Here is a 19,709-nt window from a genome sequence, read left to right as displayed (position 1 = left end):
AATCATTGCATTAGGACATTACTGCAACTGGATCAAAACACAGAGACTCTTGTTATTTGACTTTGTGGTAATTTGCCAGAATATGTTTAAAAAAAAACATTGAGATCTTGCACAAATCTGAGAAAATAGGTTATTAAATCCCTTCATAAACAAAGCACTCCCAAAATGGATGATGGCTCCAAAAATAATATCATATTCCTTAACTATGAGTGGGATTTCGACTCTTTTATAAGTACTTTTAAATTTAAACATGCTTCTTTTATCACAAAGCCTACAGTATTAGTATTATTACAGTATATACGCCATACTTTAATATAAAAACAAGTAACACAGTCCAAGAAAGATCTGCAATGGCACTGAAACAAAGAGTTGGCCTAGTCTTGTTACAGATGAATTACACATTCATAATTATAGATACGTACTGATGTTATGCCGTGCAGTGCTGATAAAAAGCAATATAAAAATACATACAAAAATACTCACAGAATCCTTGACTACAACACCCACAAACCAAAGCGTGGCAAGACTTCCGGTTAGTCGGCAGTTATTGAGGAAGTGACTCCTCCGTCAGTGACAGAAACAACATCACGGGACTGTCTTTGCATTGAGCAGATTAATAAAATATTACCTGTAACTGATCTGTTCCACACCTGTAATATTAGACAACATGTCTAGGCAGTCAAACAGAGCCACGGACAGCAAGAAGATGGTGAGTGTGTATCGTGTTGTTTCAGTTACTACATAAAGCCAAGGCTGCTAGCTAACATGCTATTATTGTCGTATAAATAACCTTCTTATTTGAGCAGTGTTTGTATTATTACATTAAAATAAAGATACTGTTGTGTTGTGTGTGTATATATAAATGTTAGTTATTTTATTGCTCGTGTTCCACAAAGGACACGTCTTTCTTTAATTAATCAGCTCTTTTTGAATTAAAAACTGTGAGGGAGTGCATGTAACCCTTTAAAATAATGGTTTTGTGGGATTAAATGAATGATAAATTCGTTGTATTGAGGGATGTATGCTTTAATGGCATGATGTTTCGTGCATTTTTTTTGTTTTAGCAATAACTATACAGCACAGAGCTGTTATTATTATGCTGCTTTATTCTGTTAAAAAGGTATTTATGTAAGCAGAAAAAAGACGCACGTAGGTTTGTCCAGCTCTGTCATACAAGTTTTTTTATTATAAATGTTTAGGTTTCCTATTATGTAGATGTGTTTGTAACAACTCCATGTTGTGCCATGAGAGGGCGCTTGTGACCACTGTGTGCTCATTGATTCAGATCATCTGAGTATGAACTGAAGTTTCATTGTTACAGTACAGACTGAGTTCTATTATAGATCTTCTTTATTGAGGATCAGAAAAGCTATTATATTTCCTGACCACACTCAAAGATTTGTTCATTTATTCATTGCAGTTATTATATTATACAGTATTACACACATAAAAATGATTTATTCATTCATTCATTTCCTTGTCGGCTTAGTCCCTTTATTAATCCGGGGTTGCCACAGCAGAATGAATTGCCAACCCATCCAGCAAAAAATAAAACTGAATCATGAACCTGAAACAACAATAATATTTTTATTAATATTAATAATAATAATAAATTTAATAACAATAGATTATTTGAGCGTTTTTGTAGAATCGTATTAGGGCTAATCAAAATATATTTTGACCATCGATATCACAATGTGTCTATGCGCAATAGCCACATTGAAAGATAATACAATAGTAATAAAAATAGATATTAATATATATATATATATATTTTTTTTGCTTATTTATACAATGATGACCATGTTATTCCACATTTAATGGTTCAATTTCTGTCCTTGAATACTGTTAGACGGCCAAGAAAACCATAAAGCATTCATTTCTTTATTTTGCTTGTAATTTATTATAATTTACGCAGATGCACTACATAGAAAAAAAAGATCATCCCACTTGATCATAAACTAAGGAAATCTTTTCAAACAGACCTATTCAAATCATCTGGTGATATTATATTCATATCCCAATTACATCGCAGAAAAAAAAAAAGATAAAAATCGCAATGTTAGATTTTGTCCATCCCTAAATCATATTTATTTTGTAGCGAGGCAGTGGCGCAGTAGGTAGTGCTGTCGCCTTACGGCAAGAAGGTCGCTGGGTCGCTGATTCGAACCTCAGCTCAGTTGGCGTTTCTGTGTGGAGTTTGCATGTTCTCCCTGCCTTCACATGGGTTTCCTCCGGGTGTTCCGGTTTCCCCCACAGTCCAAAGACATGCGGTACAGGTGAATTGGGTAGGCTAAATTGTCCATAGTGTATGAGTGTGTGTGGATGTTTCCCAGAGATGAGTTGTGGCTGGAAGGGCATCCGCTGCGTAAAAAACTTGCTGGACAAGTTGGCGGTTCATTCCGCTGTGGTGACCCCGGATTAATAAAGGGACTAAGCCGACAAGAAAATGAATGAATGAATGAATTACAAATGAATTATGTGAATTATGACATACATTTATATATTAATTCATACAATGCACAGCATTTATGAGTACACCCCTCACAAATCTGTCATTTGAATTAATATTTTCTATAGAATGCTATACAATATTCTGTTTGTGCATATACATTACATTAGTCAGTGCTGAAACCAAATCTGGAGCAAATCTAACAAAATAACTTGCGAGAACGGTCCAAAAATTAGTAGCCCAAATTTATATGTTAGGGAATTTTTTTTAATTAAAAATATAAAAGATTAAAAATCAAGAGAAAAAATAATAAAAACATATATATATATAACAATCAAATAAATCTAATTTTGTATTTTCGTTCAATATTTTGCATAAATTTAAATGTATTATCTTTCTATTTCTAAAGATGTATGGTGACTAAAATATTATTTTAATAAACATTTAATAAATCTTTTTTGGTCAAATGCACCAAAATATATTACCTATATTCACTGAAAAAATTATAAAAATATTTATTTTCAAAATGGGGTGTGCTTGGTTATGCGGAGCACTGTGTGTTCTCATTAAAGCAAGGAAAGATTGTACTCTTGACTCAAAAAAATCTTTTTATTTTATATAAATCAGGTTATTATTTTTATTTATTAGCTTTCTGTGTATTTTTATTTCTATGTTAAATGAACTGAATTTAGTGAGTCTTGTTGTGCTGGTCTTTTTCCTGAACAGAATTCAGAGTTATTCACTCTCACATATGGAGCTCTGGTCACTCAGCTGTGTAAGGACTATGAAAATGATGAAGAGGTCAACAAACAACTGGATAAAATGTAAGTCTGCCTTTCCCTTGCTTTCATTCTGATTTAGCCCTCTCATCATCAGGAATTTTTGCTGACGGTCAACTGGCAAACATATAAGTGCCTTTAAGAATTTTATAGTTTGCCCAAGTCATTTACAGTATAATCCTAATACAATATTTTTAGTACATTACTTGTATTGCTTAGAAATATAATCAAACATACTTATATGTTTTACTTTAAAACTGTGAAAAGTTTTTTTTACTTTTACACCAGAGCCTATCCTCTTATTTAAAATGAGCTGAAACAACATCATTCTTGAGATTATTTGGGGACAACTTACTTTCTTTATGTTCAGTCCAGTAAAATTTGTTCATTGAATTTAATCAATTTGTGTCGGGACAACATGAACGAATTGTGTGGATTTTTTTTACAGTTTTTAATGTAACAACATAATGCTTGTGATTCTTTAATATGTTTTTTTTATATTAACAGGGAGCAGTTAATTAGGATTTTTTTCTAATTAGTTACATTTTAAAGTTTTTTTTACACATGACTTGATAGGAGCTGTAAAACTTTACTATTCAAGTAAAATGTAATTTGTTGTGTGTCTATTTTTTAATACACAAACTAATCCTTGGCTGCTAGTTGTTTTACATAAGTGAAGTTATTTTATTTAATAATATTAATCAGTAGTCCACATGTGTTTCTGTTGTCCTCTCTTTTTAGTAAAATAAAATGAAGTGATTATATTTTAGGTGGTGTAACTGCTCACTGTTAATTTGTCTAGTCAGTTTTCATTATTTTTTAGTGTTAAGATGGCTTAAAGATGGAGTAAATGCCATTTTGTCATATGTTTGTGTTGGGTCTAGGCTGTTAGTGTAATAATTATGTTAACTGCCCGGTTACTCCTGTGCCATCTAGTCTCCTGAAATTGGGTTGGGTGGTATTAAGTGTGTATAATATGCCACTTAAGGTTTTTAGAGAGCCGCTGTCTCTCTTCTCCATACCCGGCTACAGTAAATGAGTCGTGCAGCTGTAGGTTACACCCCTGCTTTTCAAATGCATGATTCTGTTCCACTTTTGGCTACTTGTCAAATTCTATTCCACTGTTAGAGTGGATCCAGATGAAAGAGATGGATGAGAGTGTTGCTTTTTATACATATATTTTTTTTTCTCTCTCTATTAACTTACTATTTTAAGTTTACCTCTCATGTACTGCAGTGTTTCTTTTGGTTGGGTGCAGATTTGATTCAAATAATAAAATAGCATTAACCATGTTTAAATTATGGTCTGTAAGAATCTGATATGCTTTTGAAAAGTCTCTTATCATTATTTTATCAGTCTCTTAGCATTTATTTCAACAAAAATACTGTAAGGTATTTTACCTGAAAGGTATTTTAAAAATTAATTATTATAAAACTATATTAATTCTGTACATATATATATATATATATATATATATATATATATATATATATATATATATATATATATATATATATAATATGGGGGAGTATATATTCACTAATATACTGATTTAATGCTAAGAAACATTTCATATTATTCAAAAAACAGTTTTGCTGTAAAAAAAAATCTTAGATATTACTGAATAGAAGAATAGATTGGTTAGTTGACCTCAAATTTTTAAACAGTAGTTTATCACGTTAAAACAAAATAAACTAGGGTTGGGCATCTAAGCTATAATGCCGATCCGATACGCATCTCGATACAAAGAATACGATCCGATATATTAGCGATACATTTGTGACATATTGCGATGCAATACGATACGATTTTTTGGCGAGAATGCTTTTCTCACCACTTTTGGAGCTGGTAGCTACAGTTGAAGCAGTGCGAAAGCCGGGGATGCAGGAACACTGGAAGATGCTTCCACAACAACACCGTGGCGCCGCTTCAAGTGAGATTTTAGATTAGTCGTACTGCCCACGTATTTTACAGATGCGCGGCACATTTTGCAAATTGCATCTGTCCTGTCAAGTCGTCCATCCTTAAATCCATAATGTTGCCATACTTTAGATTTAAAACTCAGTGGGGAATAAAATGTTTGTTTTGCTTCTCGCGCTTTCTGAGGGCGCACCACTAGCTTCATCCGCACACCTGATACACTGAGTTGTAGTGTAACTGTACACATCCGCAAATCCGTTGCTAAGGCTTACTTTATGTAGGTCGATTAAATTATGTGCCAAAAACAGGTTGACAACACTTGTTAATAAATAAAAAATACATTCTATATTAAAAATATAAGCTGTATCTTGGAAAAACCGATGCATCTCGCAAAAAACGATGCATCTCGATTTGCTTCCAAAATTTCATTCATCCTCTGCTGCTCAACCGATGCACTCGCATCGTGCACGCGCATGACCGCGTATCGATACATATCGGTTAATCTTCCCATCCCTAAAATAAACGTATTAATCTGTAATAATAAAAATAAATTCCTAAATCCAATCAATATCTACTGAATTGTTCTAATAAGAGGTCTGCATTTCCATTGCTGTACTCGACCAGATTTTTTGTGGCCCGGGAATAAATTTCTGAAAAAAAACTCGGTAGCTGTTGGTAACTCTGGTGTAATTTGAATGGGATCGAGCGGTTTAACAATATACCGCTCCTGAGGCCAAATATTACTCAATAACAGCATATCGGTGATTTCCTCATTTTTATTGAGCACTGGTACAGCCAGTGATGAACGCATGATGAACGCATTGAGCAGTGGTTTCTGCACGTGCTTTTTTTTAAATAAAAAGTTCAGTTTTCTTTCAGTAGTCTTTACCATGGCAGAGCAAAGTGAAGATGCGCTGTCCTTAAGCTTGCATCTGAAAACAGTCAGAAAACCCACATCAGCCAAGTCCGATGTATGGGAGTCTTTCATGCGTCATAGATGCAAATGGGAAAAAAATGACCCTTTGTGCGATGTGATAATACCTCAATTTTAAAATTAGTTACAAGACTGGAACCTCAGGTTTAAGGCAGCAGTCAACACAAAGGGGCAAACAAGTGTGACATTTAGCCTACAATCTTTGTACAACCTACAGTTTTATCTTTTGGTAGTACCCTATTTAAATGTGAGATTTTAGAAACCAGATCTAAATTTAGCAGCAATGGTCAGGTCGGGTAGAAAACGGGGCGGGTTGGGCAGCGGGTAAACAAAAGCTGAATATACGGTAGGAGCGGTTGGGTGCGGAATAAAACCTTGCGGGAGTGGGACTAAAGAATTTGTCCCGCGCAGATCTCTACTTCTAATCCTCCTGTTACTGAGAGGAATAGTCAGATTATGCTGTCAACTTGAATAGCAGGTACAAGAAATTTAAATATATATATTATATTTAATTAACTTTAATCTACTTTAGTATTTAAGTACATTTTTGATAAAACTTTGGTAGTTCGTTTGATTGCCACATGACGTCTGATGTTAAATCTCATCCCTGACTCAAAAGCAGTTGGAAGGCGCTAGTTTAAAGATTGTGGGAAAAGCAGTAAGGATGCTTGGAGCCCCAACGGTTGTGATTTGGAGAATCAGTGGGCAGTGTGTATTCTTTGGCTGAGTGATCTTTTCATTTAAACCGTGCCTTGAACTAATCCAGTAGTCCCACTGATATTGGGTTTGGCAACCCGTCTGAAATACAATCTTTTTTTTTTCCTCCTCCTGCTTCTTTAAAGCATCAAATATGATAGAAGCAGGAGTGAGATTTGACTTCTTTCTCTCTGACCAAACAAGTATGTATCTTGCTTTTTATAAGTCCTTGAAAGACTGAAGGGCTTTACTGAGACCTTCAAAGTGAAAAGAGATTATGATTGCATTTGGTGGGTGAAGTGAACTTCTCTGACAATAACGGTTTCACAGATTCTTTTCTCTTCTTGTGTCCTTTCAAGGGGATACAATATCGGAGTGCGTCTGATTGAGGACTTCTTGGCTCGGTCCAGCGTGGGGAGGTGTCACGATTTCCGAGAAACAGCCGATGTCATTGCAAAGGTAACTTGAGCCAATCGGAGCACATTCTGAGCAGGCAAGCATGCTAATGCGCAAGCAAGTGACTGGAATTTGAACTTCAACCTGCAGTAGCCCACATACCTTCTTAGCTTTCATCACATCTTTCTACCGTTTTTAATTTTTCAGAGTCACACAGCTTGAGAAACATCCGTGCTATGCTACCGCAAAGCCAACTGGCGGGCCGTTTGTGCAGCGTTCGAGTGAACCGAGACACTCGTGTTCCTCTCGGCTTGTTTTCTTTGGTCTGCGAGAGCCACAGACTGTGCTTTTTTTACGAAACACTGCACTTCACCCTAAGCATTTAGGGTTCACACTGACAGGATTGACAGAGCGTTCTTCCCGCTGTCCGTCACCTGTCCATGCTTGGTTGCTCTCTGTCTGTCTGTTCTCCTCTCTTCTTCTGTTTTCTCTGTCTTTATGTCCTCACTTTCCTCCACGTGTGCCACGTTGTCGAGCGTTAATCCAGAACGCGTTGGTTTGCTGGGACCATGATCAAAATTTTAAACCTGAGGGTCTTAAAACACTTTTTAAACAACAGTTTAATGAGGTACAAATTGTGAAACGTTTAGTTTAGTTGTTTACAGCTGCAGACCAACACCATGTCTGCGAGATGTGCACTCACAGGTGTGTGTGTATGTGTTTTATGGCTTCAGACTCGTCCAATCTTAATTTAGGGTCAGATATTTTTACTATAATTTTAATTTAAAAATAATTTTATAATTATAATTTTAGAGGGTGTGAGTTTTTTTGGGGGTTTTTAAAATCAAGGGTTACCTAAAGTCAAGGATTTTTTAGGTTGTTGATTTTTAACTTACGTTTCAAGGATGTACAGTAGTTAGAAACACAGTATTTAAAGTTTATTGTGAAAAAATTGGTAGCTTTATTTTAGTGTCAGTAACTACGTTTACATAGACATCAGTAATCAAATTATTTCCCTTAATCTAATTAAGACAATAATAAGACTAAGGTGTTTACATGAGTTGGTTTTGAAATGTTTATTTCATGATCTCGTTTTACTTGTTATAGCACATCCTTAGATTACCGTCATTGCGTTACTGCGCTATCCACATTTCCTCCCAAGTTTCATGTCATTTCGGGTGTTTCATTATTAATTTGTCATTTTTAACTGCGGTTTGGCACTCTCACTTTCATTCGGGCATGCCCCCCGTGACAAATAAGATATTAGATGCAACTATGAACTGCGGGAAGAGGTATTTTAATGGATGTTGATACGACATGCTGAATGGAAGAAAAAAAAAGCTCTGCATTTCACGAGGCAGGTGCCTGTGGTCTGTAACGATTGTCAGGGAAGACGACAAGATTTTTGTCAGGCATTGCGCATTTTCAAGAATTTAATTCTATTATCTAAAATAGTCCTTACATTTATCTATTTTTATTGTGCAATGTACAGTACAAGTTGTAAATTAAGATTCCCAATAAAATGTTCATGTAAAATCCTTTATGTAAAATGCATGAGATCTTTGGAACGCACTCGCACTTCTTCAAAGTCATATACTGCTCAAGTGTGCCTAAGTTTTTTCAGAGTCATGAATACAGCACCTAAAAAGAATGTGGCAGCTCTGCAAAATCACTTAAATGTGGCCTTGACATCATCGATGTAGGCAAGCGACTTAACATGAGGACTGAAGGGCCTTTTGTCTTCACATTAACAGGTAGCTTTCAAGATGTACTTGGGTATCACTCCCAGCGTGACCAACTGGAGTCCTGCAGGAGACGAGTTCTCCCTCATCCTCGAAAGCAACCCGTTGGTAGACTTTGTAGAGCTTCCTGACAACCACAGTAATCTGGTCTACTCCAACCTGCTCTGTGGCGTTCTAAGAGGAGCTCTTGAAATGGTGAGGAGCACGTTTGCATGAGATGAATATGTTTCTATGATAACCTTCTATTAGCGGTTACACTAGTATGGTCAATTTTCTACTCCTGCAGGTTCAGATGGCAGTGGATGTACGATTCGCTCAGGACACGTTAAGAGGTGACAATGTGACAGAAATTCGCATGAAGTTCATCAAAAGGATTGAGGAGAACCTGCCAGCTGGGGACGAATGAGGATAAGAGACCTGAGAGACTTTTTATGTTGGGTAGGGAACCAAAAATGTTTATTTTGGTCAAAAGATGACCAACAGTTCCTAAAGCATTGTAAGTATTGCATTGAGAGCTTGTGTCAAGAAGATTCTCTTGATGTTTCACCAAGGATGGCATGTTTTTTTTCCACCTGGGCCAGGTTTTTTATTTCATCCTAATACCTTCTTAAGTCTTTTTGTATGACATTATGTCTGTAGTGTGTTGTATGCATATTGCATTTAAAGAGAACGTTCACCCCCCCCCCCCCCCCCCCCCCCAAAAAAAAATTCCACCATGTACACACCCTTAAGCTGTTTCCAACCTTCCAACCCTTGACTTCTATTTTAGGGAAAAATACTGTGGATGTCAATGGAAATCATCAGCTGGCCACAATCGAAGAGGGAAACTCGTCCTGATGACAGAAATTTAATTTTTGGGTGAACTATCCATTTAAGTCGGGCTTAAAGTGTAATAGGACTAATTTATTTAGGCATATAATAATAAATAATTAATTCTGACCAACTGTTGACCATTTGTCCTTATTCTCAATAGGCCTTTGAAACAAACTAAAATGTACTTGGTTACATTAAAGCACTCATTTAAGCAGACCATATCACAGTGCTGGTTTTATGACCAAAACAACTTTAGATGGCTAATCTAAAAGCAACATTTTAATAATGAGCCTCATGTTCCAGAAGAACAGAGTGTAGTCATTGCATTGAGAGCTTGGGTTAAGAAGAATCTCTTGATGTTTCACCAAGGATGGCTTGTTCTCTCCACCTGGTCCAGGTTTTTTATTTCATGCAAATACCTTCTTAAGTCTTTTCTTATAACAATTTGTCTATAGCGTTTTTGTATGCTAACTGCATTTAAAGAGAAAGTTAAAGTTCACCCCCCAAATAAAGATTTGTTCACCATGTACTCCCCCTCAAGCTGTTGAAAAACATAGCTTTGAAGACCATTAGTAACACAATTGTTGATAGTCCCCAATGAACTCCATAGTGGAGAAAAATAATATGGAGGTAAATGGAAATCATCAAATGGTCACACACAGAGAGAAGAGAGAATTTTTTCTTTTTGGGTGAACTTTTCATTTAAGTTGGGCATAAAGTCTAGTAGGACTAATTTATTTACCCATATATGCTTTGTAAAAAAATAAAAATTCAGTCAGTACAACAAAAAAACAATCCTTATTTTCTTTCGCTTTTTCTTGTTCACTCAACTTTTGAAAATATCAGCTGCACTGACCTAAAATTCTTTGTCAGTAATACAAAAAACATCAAGTTGGGTTACTTGGATAAGATTATTTGTTTTCTAGAGAGGTGAGCTACTCTGTAACAGCTTTTTCACTTTGTGCCAACTGAACAAAAAAACATGAAGTTGAGTTGAGTGAACAAAAAAAAACATAACTCTTATTTCCTTTGTCTTTTTTCCTCGTCTATCCAATTTTTTTTTTTTCACGTTTATTTTTTAGGTCAGTAGGGAGTATAGACAGAAAAGCATGGGGAGAGGCGAAGGATTGGCATAGGACCTGTAGGTGGAAATTGAACTTCGCTGTGAACACTGGAGTGCTATGTGTCAATGCACTAACCACTACACCATTGGCACTGATGTGTACTCAACTTTTGAAAACATCAGTTGCACCGACCTAAAATGTCTGAAGTTGAGTGAACAAAAAACTCTTTTGGAAATTGGAACTAAGATAAAATACATTATAAGAACGAACAAACATTGTTCAATTAAAAAAACAGGAAGGCATGCTTCACATGGGAAGCATTACAAAACATTTTTCCCTGTTTGTCCTGCCATGTTTTGATCTTTGTCTTTGTACTCAGTGCAGCTGAGTACTCTCTAGTGTTCTGTTTATTTGAGGTGAAAAAAATTATAATAAAAATATATATTGAGTACAGGAGAAAAGAACAAAAGGAAAAAAAAAATTTTCATTCAACTTCAGGCTTTCCAGTTATGCAGACAAAAAATGTTCAGTTGGCACAATTTAAAAAGTTTTGTTACAGAGTAGTTCACCTGTCCAGAAAACTAATAATCTTATGTTAACCCAACTAAATGTTCCAAAAATGATACTAAATGTTTTTTGTATTGCTGACAAATAATTTTAGGTCAGTGCAGCTGATGTTTTCAAAAGTTGAGTAAACAAGAAAAAGTGAAAGGAAATAAAGATTATGTTTTTCTTTTTTTTCTTTTTTTTTGTTGTACTGACTTAAAAAATGTTTACAGTGTGAATAAATCATTAATTCTGACCTACCGTTGAGCATTGGTCCATTTTATCAATAGGCCTTTGACACAAACTAATATTCACTTGGTTATAATAAAGCACTTATTGAGCAGACCATATCACAGTGCTGTTTTCATGTCCAAAACAACTCTAGATGGCTAATCTAAAAGCAACATTTCAAGAAAGAGCCTCATGTTCCACAAGAACAGAGCCGCAGTCTTGGGAGACGCACATGTTTTGTAGACGGGCCTGATGGTGTTAAGGGGAGTCTGGGAGGGGTGTAGGTATGTAGATAATGGGACCTGTGTGCACCAGACCTGTGGCAGGTTCCTCCACACATATGTAATGAAGTGTCACGGCGGCCCCCATCGCCATCTTTGACTTGTCGTGTATTGCATCGTGAGACTGTTATTCCTGCAGCGCGGCAGCAGCACGATGTGGTTGGAGTTAAACAACAATAACAAGGGCCTAATTTGTCTCAGATGTTTACTCAAGCAACGTGGAAGCAATCAGGGCCTGGAGGTTCACTGGTGCGTGTGCAGGACAGAGCTGTTTTGGGAGCCAGTGCCTTTTAATGGTGTAGCCCAAGGGTTCATGGTCATGTGGACCGATGGGAAAGGGGGGGGAAGAGGCCGTTTGCTGAAAGCCATTCATTTCTCCAGTGCAGCTCAAAGTCCCTTCCTGACACCTGTTAATCGCCTTACGTCATTATCCGGACTTCTTTTTTTTCCAGAATTCCACACCTCGTCAATCACAAGCAGAAAGTAGTTTACAGCTTGTGCCCATACATTTGGAGTTGCTTGTCTAAACTTTCTGTGAGATTTGATTCACAATGATGTGTTGAATAATGCATTGATTGTGTAAGTGTATTGTTTTATCACATCAGGCCACTAGAGGTAGCTGTGAGCATTGTGGTCGGTGACCTTTTTTTTTCCCTCTCCATTCTCATGGATTTGTCAGTGTTTCTCTTTAATTTGGTATTTGATTGCTCACGGGGTCCACCGACTGCTTGTTTTTGAATCTCTGGGGCCGGGAACTTATTTTATGAATAAATTCTTTATCCGTTCGCTCTCGATTCGGAGACATTTACAAGAAAAACAGTGGAAAATGTATGCTGAACCCTGTCAGGCCGAATCCCTCATCCCCGCTCGCTTGATTATGCATACAATGTATGTATTCTGTATAATGTGTATATTGGAAAGCCAAGACAGAGGAAATGGTTTCACGCAGACATTCGATGTAAATCATTTGGCAGAATTAGACTCCTGTATCATGGGGATATACAGCTGGGATTGTGTACTGCGTGAAAACTCGTATCACTCTTCCATATGCTCCCAGGAATCTCTCCAGCGGCTTCTTTCTCCCTGCTTAACAATGCAGGATGTCTCCTTGGCCTAGCATTCGAAACAAAGTGATGTGTCAGTATTCATTAAGCATCGCGGTCATCTTTAACCAATATGAATCTTGGCATGAGAAGAAGATGACCTCCCTATCATCATCATCATCATCATCATCATGTTTATCCTCTTCTTTATGAGCTGCTCATGTCAGAGTGGCCACCATACCAGGCCCATACTGGAATTCTTCATGGATCAGGCACAAAAGAATTCCAAGAAGCTTTTTTTTTTCCACCATAAGGGATTGATTTTTACAAGCTATTTTTGTTTCTTCTCTTCCTTCATGTCTAAAGGCAGGTCAGTAGCAGTAAATGAAAGAAAAGTTTTTTGTGGAGTGGTTACTGACTAAAGTGCATTTTAAATCTTTCTTTCATCCAAAAGAAAATGACATTAGATACCTAGAAGAATGTCCAAGCTGCTCTTTTTACATACAAAATGGTTTACCTGGGTTATCCTGCTTCTCACATGCTGACACCCTTTCACACATTTCTGATCACTGTGCTTATGTTCATATTTGAGGTGTCGATGTCATTGATTGGACAAATGTAGCTTGTGACTTGTTTACATAAGGACTGCCATGCTTTGCACTGTAAAAAAAATGCTGGGTTCTACACAATAGATTTCAGTTCACGGACATGTACTGAACTGAATGCTTCACTAGCAAGAAAACAGTTAAACAGACCATCTGCAGCCCAAGGATAAAGAATGAGCCTCCTCCATTCGGCCTCTTTACTTTCTCTTTACTCCTTTGCTTTCATGGATATGGAAACAGTGTTGTACGCACACACTGAAGACATCCATTAGCATACATATTTAATTTAGTTTGTTAAGTGCAAAGATTTGTTTCAAAACTATTTCTAAATTTAGTTTTATTTTCCTGCAAATGAATAGATTAACAATAAAACCGAAGTGTGGTCAAAAAGTTACATCCAAACACACAGCCTATTCTTATGCCCCATATGGGGATCCAAACATCTTCAAAACCTGACAGGTGAACAAGTGTAAACTTGTTTGTATTAGAACAAATATAAATATCCATATAATAAATAATACTAATTATAATAACATACAAAAGCAAATTGTCATGAATAACCTGAAAAAAAGCCCCCGATATGAAAATGCTGGGTTCTACACAGTAGATTTGTATTGTGAAGCGATTAAGTTAATTTATTATTTTTTACAAATATTAATGAATTGAACATAATCAATTAAGTTGTCCCAATAAAACCTTAAGAAAACAAGTGTTGTTTCAGCAAATTTTAAATAAGTAGTTTGAACAAACAACAAACATCATTTTTGGAGAGTGTGTCATGTCTTATATTTTGCCAATTATTAATAGGCGTATATCAAAAGTACAAATGAAACTCTTCACTCCAGCGGACACCTTTTCAGTCAAAATTTGACATTTTCCTCTTCTGAAATAACTTTATATACAATGGAAAGTTTTTCATTGAGTGTACAAAGCATGTGAATATGCAACATGCAAACAAAAATGCTTCATTACTTCACATCTGCTTAAAACAAGCTGTTTAGAATGACAATACTCTGAGTTAAGAGTGGTGAAAAAAGCCTTAAAGAAAATTAATGTGCAACATTATTCACTATAAAAGGCTTAATTTGTGTTATATTAGGCTCAGAACATCTAAAATATAATGCTTTATTTAGCTACTTTTGTGATTCCTTCAGTGTTGCGTGTAATTAGTTACAAAGTAAATAGTTACAGTAATTAAATTACTTTTCCTCTAAAAAGTTAAGTAAGTTCTTTAAATTTTTAGGTAATTTAATTGTAATTTTGTAAATTTGTAACTTATAATCAGGGAAAAACAGAAATCTGCTGAGATATTATTTGCTATTTCTACAGATCTGCAGATTTATGCGGAAGGATTTTGTAAGTAAACAAACTTAAAACATGAAATACAAATAATGATTTTAACTTTAAGGGTTACGATGCAAATCCATTTAGATCAGTTAATGGAAAAAATAATCAAATCAAATAATCAAATAATCAAATCAAATAATCAAAGCAAGTCTGTCATATAATATATCGATCCCACTTTATATTAAGTGGCCTTAACTAGTATGTACTTGCACTGAAATTAATAATTTATCACAATGTGATAATTGTGTAAATATGTGTTTTTACATTGTACTTACACTTAACTATATACTGTACCTGCATGTAATTACATTTATAATTGCACTTTTGACCGTTCCTTACAACTTAACCCACCCTTAAACCTACCCATACCACAAAACCTTTCCCTAACCTTACCCATATCCCACCTCAATAGCTTCAGAAGTGTTCTGCAATACATAATGCACACAGTAGGTACATTGTTTTTATATTTTGATGCAAGTATACATAGTACTTAAGGACACATTTATATACAGTGGGACCAATATATCTACTAAAAGACAGAAAATAAACTCTATTGTAAATGAATGAAATAAGCAAGTGCATATAAGTTACTAAAATGAATGTAAAAACTGAATAAAGATATATTTAAGTAAAAATATAGACTCAATGATGGGCTTAAAAACGGTGTGCACAGATTCTGTGAGGCCTGTACACGAATTCAATAGTTTTATGTGAATAAAGACAAGCAGAGGAATATATATTTTGCAGAATAATTCTAACTAAAAAACATTTATCAAGACAGTCGCATAGAAATTAGTTGTGAATAAGGTATAAATTCAGAGAAGGGGAGAAATTGTAAAAAAAAAATGAAATAGTTATTCAAATATTTGCATTTTAATTAAATTGTTCAGCTAAATTTCTTATTCATCCAAAAAAAGATGTGCTTAAGAAACAATGAAATGCAAATGTAGGCCAATATATATAAAATATTCTCATCCATTATATTAAACGGGTAAAATGAACATCTTACAAATTTGCAATGACTTGAGAGTAAGTAGTAAATCATCACAGACTTTTTATTCCAACTGTCTCTTTAAGAATTTTATTAGGACAGTTCTCGCATACAAGTAGCAAAAGTTACGTATGCTGGAAACGAGACGGTACACACCAATCTCATTTAAACCCTCTAAATGCAACCATGTGCCCAATATCAGAAACAAATGCTGAATGGCACGCTGAAACAATAAAATCCCGCGGATGGCCTGCTGCTGGCTCACTGTTATTGAATCCCTCTCATCCATTCTTCCGTCCTTCTTTTCTTTTCACTTTCTTCCCCTGTATCCCCCACTTTCAAGCCTTGCCAGGGCGAAAGCATTGGCAGGGAGTTGGATTGGAGGTCAAAGGAGGGAAGCGGAGCAGGGCAAGACCGAGTGCGTTTCGAAAAACACACCTTGCGGCAATATCAACATGGCCCGGAGCGTGGAGAGAACCGACCCCATGTTGAAGAACCATCGGAGTCACATAGTGTCCAAGTCTCCTACAGCTGTTCTGGAGCACAGAGGAGATGACACACGAATGGATGATCTTCTCTGGCTCGCAGGAACAGCAGCATGCAATAACTGCTTCCAGTAAAGGTCACAAGGCGGTAAATCAAAGCATCCGAGATGGAAATGTAACAAACTCTTTTGTCTGAGGTCATTCTCAGATGTCAAGAAAAGTTGTAATTAGATCTTTGAGGAACTCCACGTCAATGACTTTTCCTATTAGCTCGCAAAGATTTGTTTGTTTCTTATTTAATATCTTCTATAGTACACTCAAAACAAACAGACTTTGTCTGTTTGTTAAACTTCTTGTTTAAATTGAGCTGAAACAACACAATTCTTTAGTTTTGTTTTGGGACAACTTAATTTTTTTATGTTCAATCCACTTAAATTTGTAACAACAGATAAGTTAACATAATTCCTTTATCTTGTCATAACACAAGTCAGTTGTGTGGAACTAACACAATCCTTTCAAGTCAATGTAACAAACCAATTATTTTTATTTATTTATTTTTATTTATTTTTTTATTATATATATATATATATATATATATATATATATATATATATATATATATATATTAATTATAATAAAAATTGTTTTTGTTTTTTTTTGCTGTTTAAAAGTTTTTTTATTGAGTTTTTATTGACTATATGCTTTTACATATAAGTATATTTATTTTCAATGAATTGTTTTTTATATTAGAATGTAAAAAAAAATACATAAATTGGAATCATATAAATGCAAAGAAACATCAACAAAAACAACAACACTATAGTCAGGTATTGGTATGTGCGTGTGTGTATGTGCACATGTAAAGGTAACTTGGTGGACAGGTCAGAGTACATACATAAGGGACAATAACAGTTAATAAATGAAGCAAGTATCACAGATATACATAAAACAGATAGATAGAAACCAGTCAGTGGTAAGGAGTAACAACAATGCTTGTAATGTATGATAGTAATAATGACAGTAAAAAGAAAGAAAGGACAACAGTAATAATAACTGACAACAGCAATAATAATAAATCACAAGTACTACACCAAATACTACTACAGAAAGTTACTGATATTACCACTTCTGCTGCTACTACAGCCACAACCATGACTACAACTACTACAGCATCTGCAACAACTAATACTACTACAACAACGTCTACTACTACCATTGATACCACTACAGCAATCACTGCTACTACAACATCTACATCGACAACATCTACTACTGATACTACTACACCAACAACGACTACTAATAATACTACTGCTACTACAACAACAATAACACATTCACTACTTATGATACCACTATACCAATGACATCTACTACCACAGAAACTACTACAACTACAAACCAATTATTTGAGGCCTTATGACGAAAAACCATATAAGTCTCGAATTTAACAATCTAATCCAGTGGTTCTCAAACGTTTTTCATCAAGTACCACCTCAGAAAAAAATTGTCTCTCCAAGTACCACCAAAATGAGCAGTATTGAAATACAATAGCTTAGTAGGCCCAGTAAAGCAGCTACAACTCTGCAGTTAAAAACATGGCAGATTACATTAGAAATATAGGCTATATGTCATATATGACATATTATATACATCATTTTTGATCAATTTTGAAATGTGTATGGCATGTACATGACATATTACATTCCTCCGCGTACCACTAGAAGGAAGGCTGCGTACCACTGGTGGTACAGGTACCACAGTTTAAGAACCACTGATCTAATCGATCTAAGTCTAAAGTGCCTGGCGCTATTTTGATAGGTTAACTATTTTAGTGCTGTTAAACACTCATCATGGAGAGTGATCATATCACATATCCACTGAAAATAATTATTCAAAGATGATTCCTTTGGTTTTATAAAAAAAAATAATAAGTTAAGTGGTTGTAAACAGTTTATTTGGGCTGAATTTAAACAAACAAATTAAATTGAAAATTACTCAATTTAATTAGCGTAAATTCAACAAATAAATTGTTTGCAACATAATTTTTTTAGTGTATGGATCTTCCACTCATCACTTTTGAGGATTTTTCCCTGGTTATTGTTTTTCTCATTGATTCAAATATGGTTTCCCAGCATTCCTCATAGCCTTCCTTACTCAGTCTTTCTAGTTGTTTATGTCGGCTCTCCTATTTTTGAGGATTTGCCTTTTAATGTTGAAAGCGGACATGACATTTTCTGTGTGACGTTATTTTAATGTTTAAAATTCAGACTCTTGGCTGCTTGAAAATATCCCCAAACTGTTTGTGCAAACAAAGTTCACACAATTATTGTAACATGGTTATCTCTTTTATTTATTTTTTGGACTTGCATGGTCATTCATCGCATGCACTCATTTAACCTAATGTTATTTACAATTTTAAGTTGATTGAGCATAAAACAATCAAGTTTTCCTCTGAAAAACTCAAGAATTGTGTAGACTGAGCTCATTTTAAATAAGTAGCTTGAACAAGCGACACAACTATTTTTTTTAATGCACACTGTAAAAAATGCAGGGTCCCACACAATTTCTTCATGTTGTCCCAACACAAATCGATTAAGTTAACTTAATCGTTTTTTTACAAATTTAAGTGGATTGAACATAAAACAGTTAAGTTGTCCCCAAAAAAACTCAAGAATTGTGTAGTTTCAGCTCATTTTAAATAAGTAGTTTAAACAAGCAGCAAAACCTTTTCTTTGAGCACAGGATAAAATAATGGATTATCTTGAATAGGTCACCGTATTTGTAACGTACAATGTGCTACTTCCACTTTCCCATGACTGCTACTATATGCTGATCTGAATCAAGCACATCTGGGACAAATAGAGAGCATAACTCCTCCGTCTCTCTCAGCAAACCTCTGGACCTGCTGCCAATGTCTTAAATGGTACTAGAAAGGTCCTCTTTTTCCACTCTGTCCCCAGACTAATAGATAATATCACAGCGATTTTCAGTTTTTGGAAGGGATTGATGGGAATTGTTAAAATAATTTGTTTAATTGCTTAATTTAAGAAAATGTGCTTGTATTTACTTAAGGGCACCCGTGATTGTGTACTTGTACAGTGTTTTGACATCTATGCTACACTGAATGAAGGTTTTTGAATTGTATAAAAGCCAAGTGGGATTTAAACTAAAATATGATGTATAAATAACATCTGAAATTTTCTTCTGAAATGAGCATTTTTCTCAGCGTCGTGTTTATTTTTTTGATATTTCACATTTAAAGCAATGAAAAGAGCCTATTCTTTGCCTTTAAAGTAAAATTACTCCACCTACACACTGATGACTGAAAAAAATCAGATGGCACTTGGAGGTTTTTGCATCTGAACTCTTCCTTTCTAGTCT

General features: G+C 35.2%; 1 protein-coding gene across 4 annotated transcripts; it reads left to right on the top strand.

The window, feature by feature from the left end:
* Window positions 1–554: 554 nt before the first annotated feature.
* Window positions 555–11,692, top strand: trappc3 (trafficking protein particle complex subunit 3). 4 transcript variants are annotated; one of them, XR_015515865.2, is made up of 7 exons: window positions 555–709; window positions 3,179–3,276; window positions 7,141–7,240; window positions 8,932–9,114; window positions 9,206–9,357; window positions 10,815–10,952; window positions 11,468–11,692. XR_015515865.2 is itself a non-coding variant. In XM_087294337.2 (6 exons), exons 1-5 carry the CDS (start codon window positions 668–670, stop codon window positions 9,323–9,325), a joined length of 543 nt encoding a protein of 180 aa, XP_087150463.2. In that variant the 5' UTR covers window positions 555–667; the 3' UTR covers window positions 9,326–9,357; window positions 10,815–11,692.
* The last annotated feature ends 8,017 nt before the right edge of the window (window positions 11,693–19,709 follow it).

Source organism: Danio rerio, chromosome 19 (genome assembly GCF_052040795.2).
Source record: "Danio rerio strain M-AB ecotype USA chromosome 19, GRCz13ab, whole genome shotgun sequence".
In the NCBI taxonomy this organism is placed as follows: domain Eukaryota; kingdom Metazoa; phylum Chordata; class Actinopteri; order Cypriniformes; family Danionidae; genus Danio; species Danio rerio.
This window is presented reverse-complemented; position numbering and strand designations above follow the sequence as displayed.

Excerpts from the sequence above, each read along its gene's own strand:
- trappc3 (XM_087294337.2), top strand. The coding sequence starts at position 668 with ATGTCTAGGCAGTCAAACAGAGCCACGGACAGCAAGAAGATG. Across the intron at positions 710-3,178 it reads CCACGGACAGCAAGAAGATG|AATTCAGAGTTATTCACTCT; the intron begins GTGAGTGTGTAT and ends TTTCCTGAACAG. Across the intron at positions 7,241-8,931 it reads CAGCCGATGTCATTGCAAAG|GTAGCTTTCAAGATGTACTT; the intron begins GTAACTTGAGCC and ends TCACATTAACAG.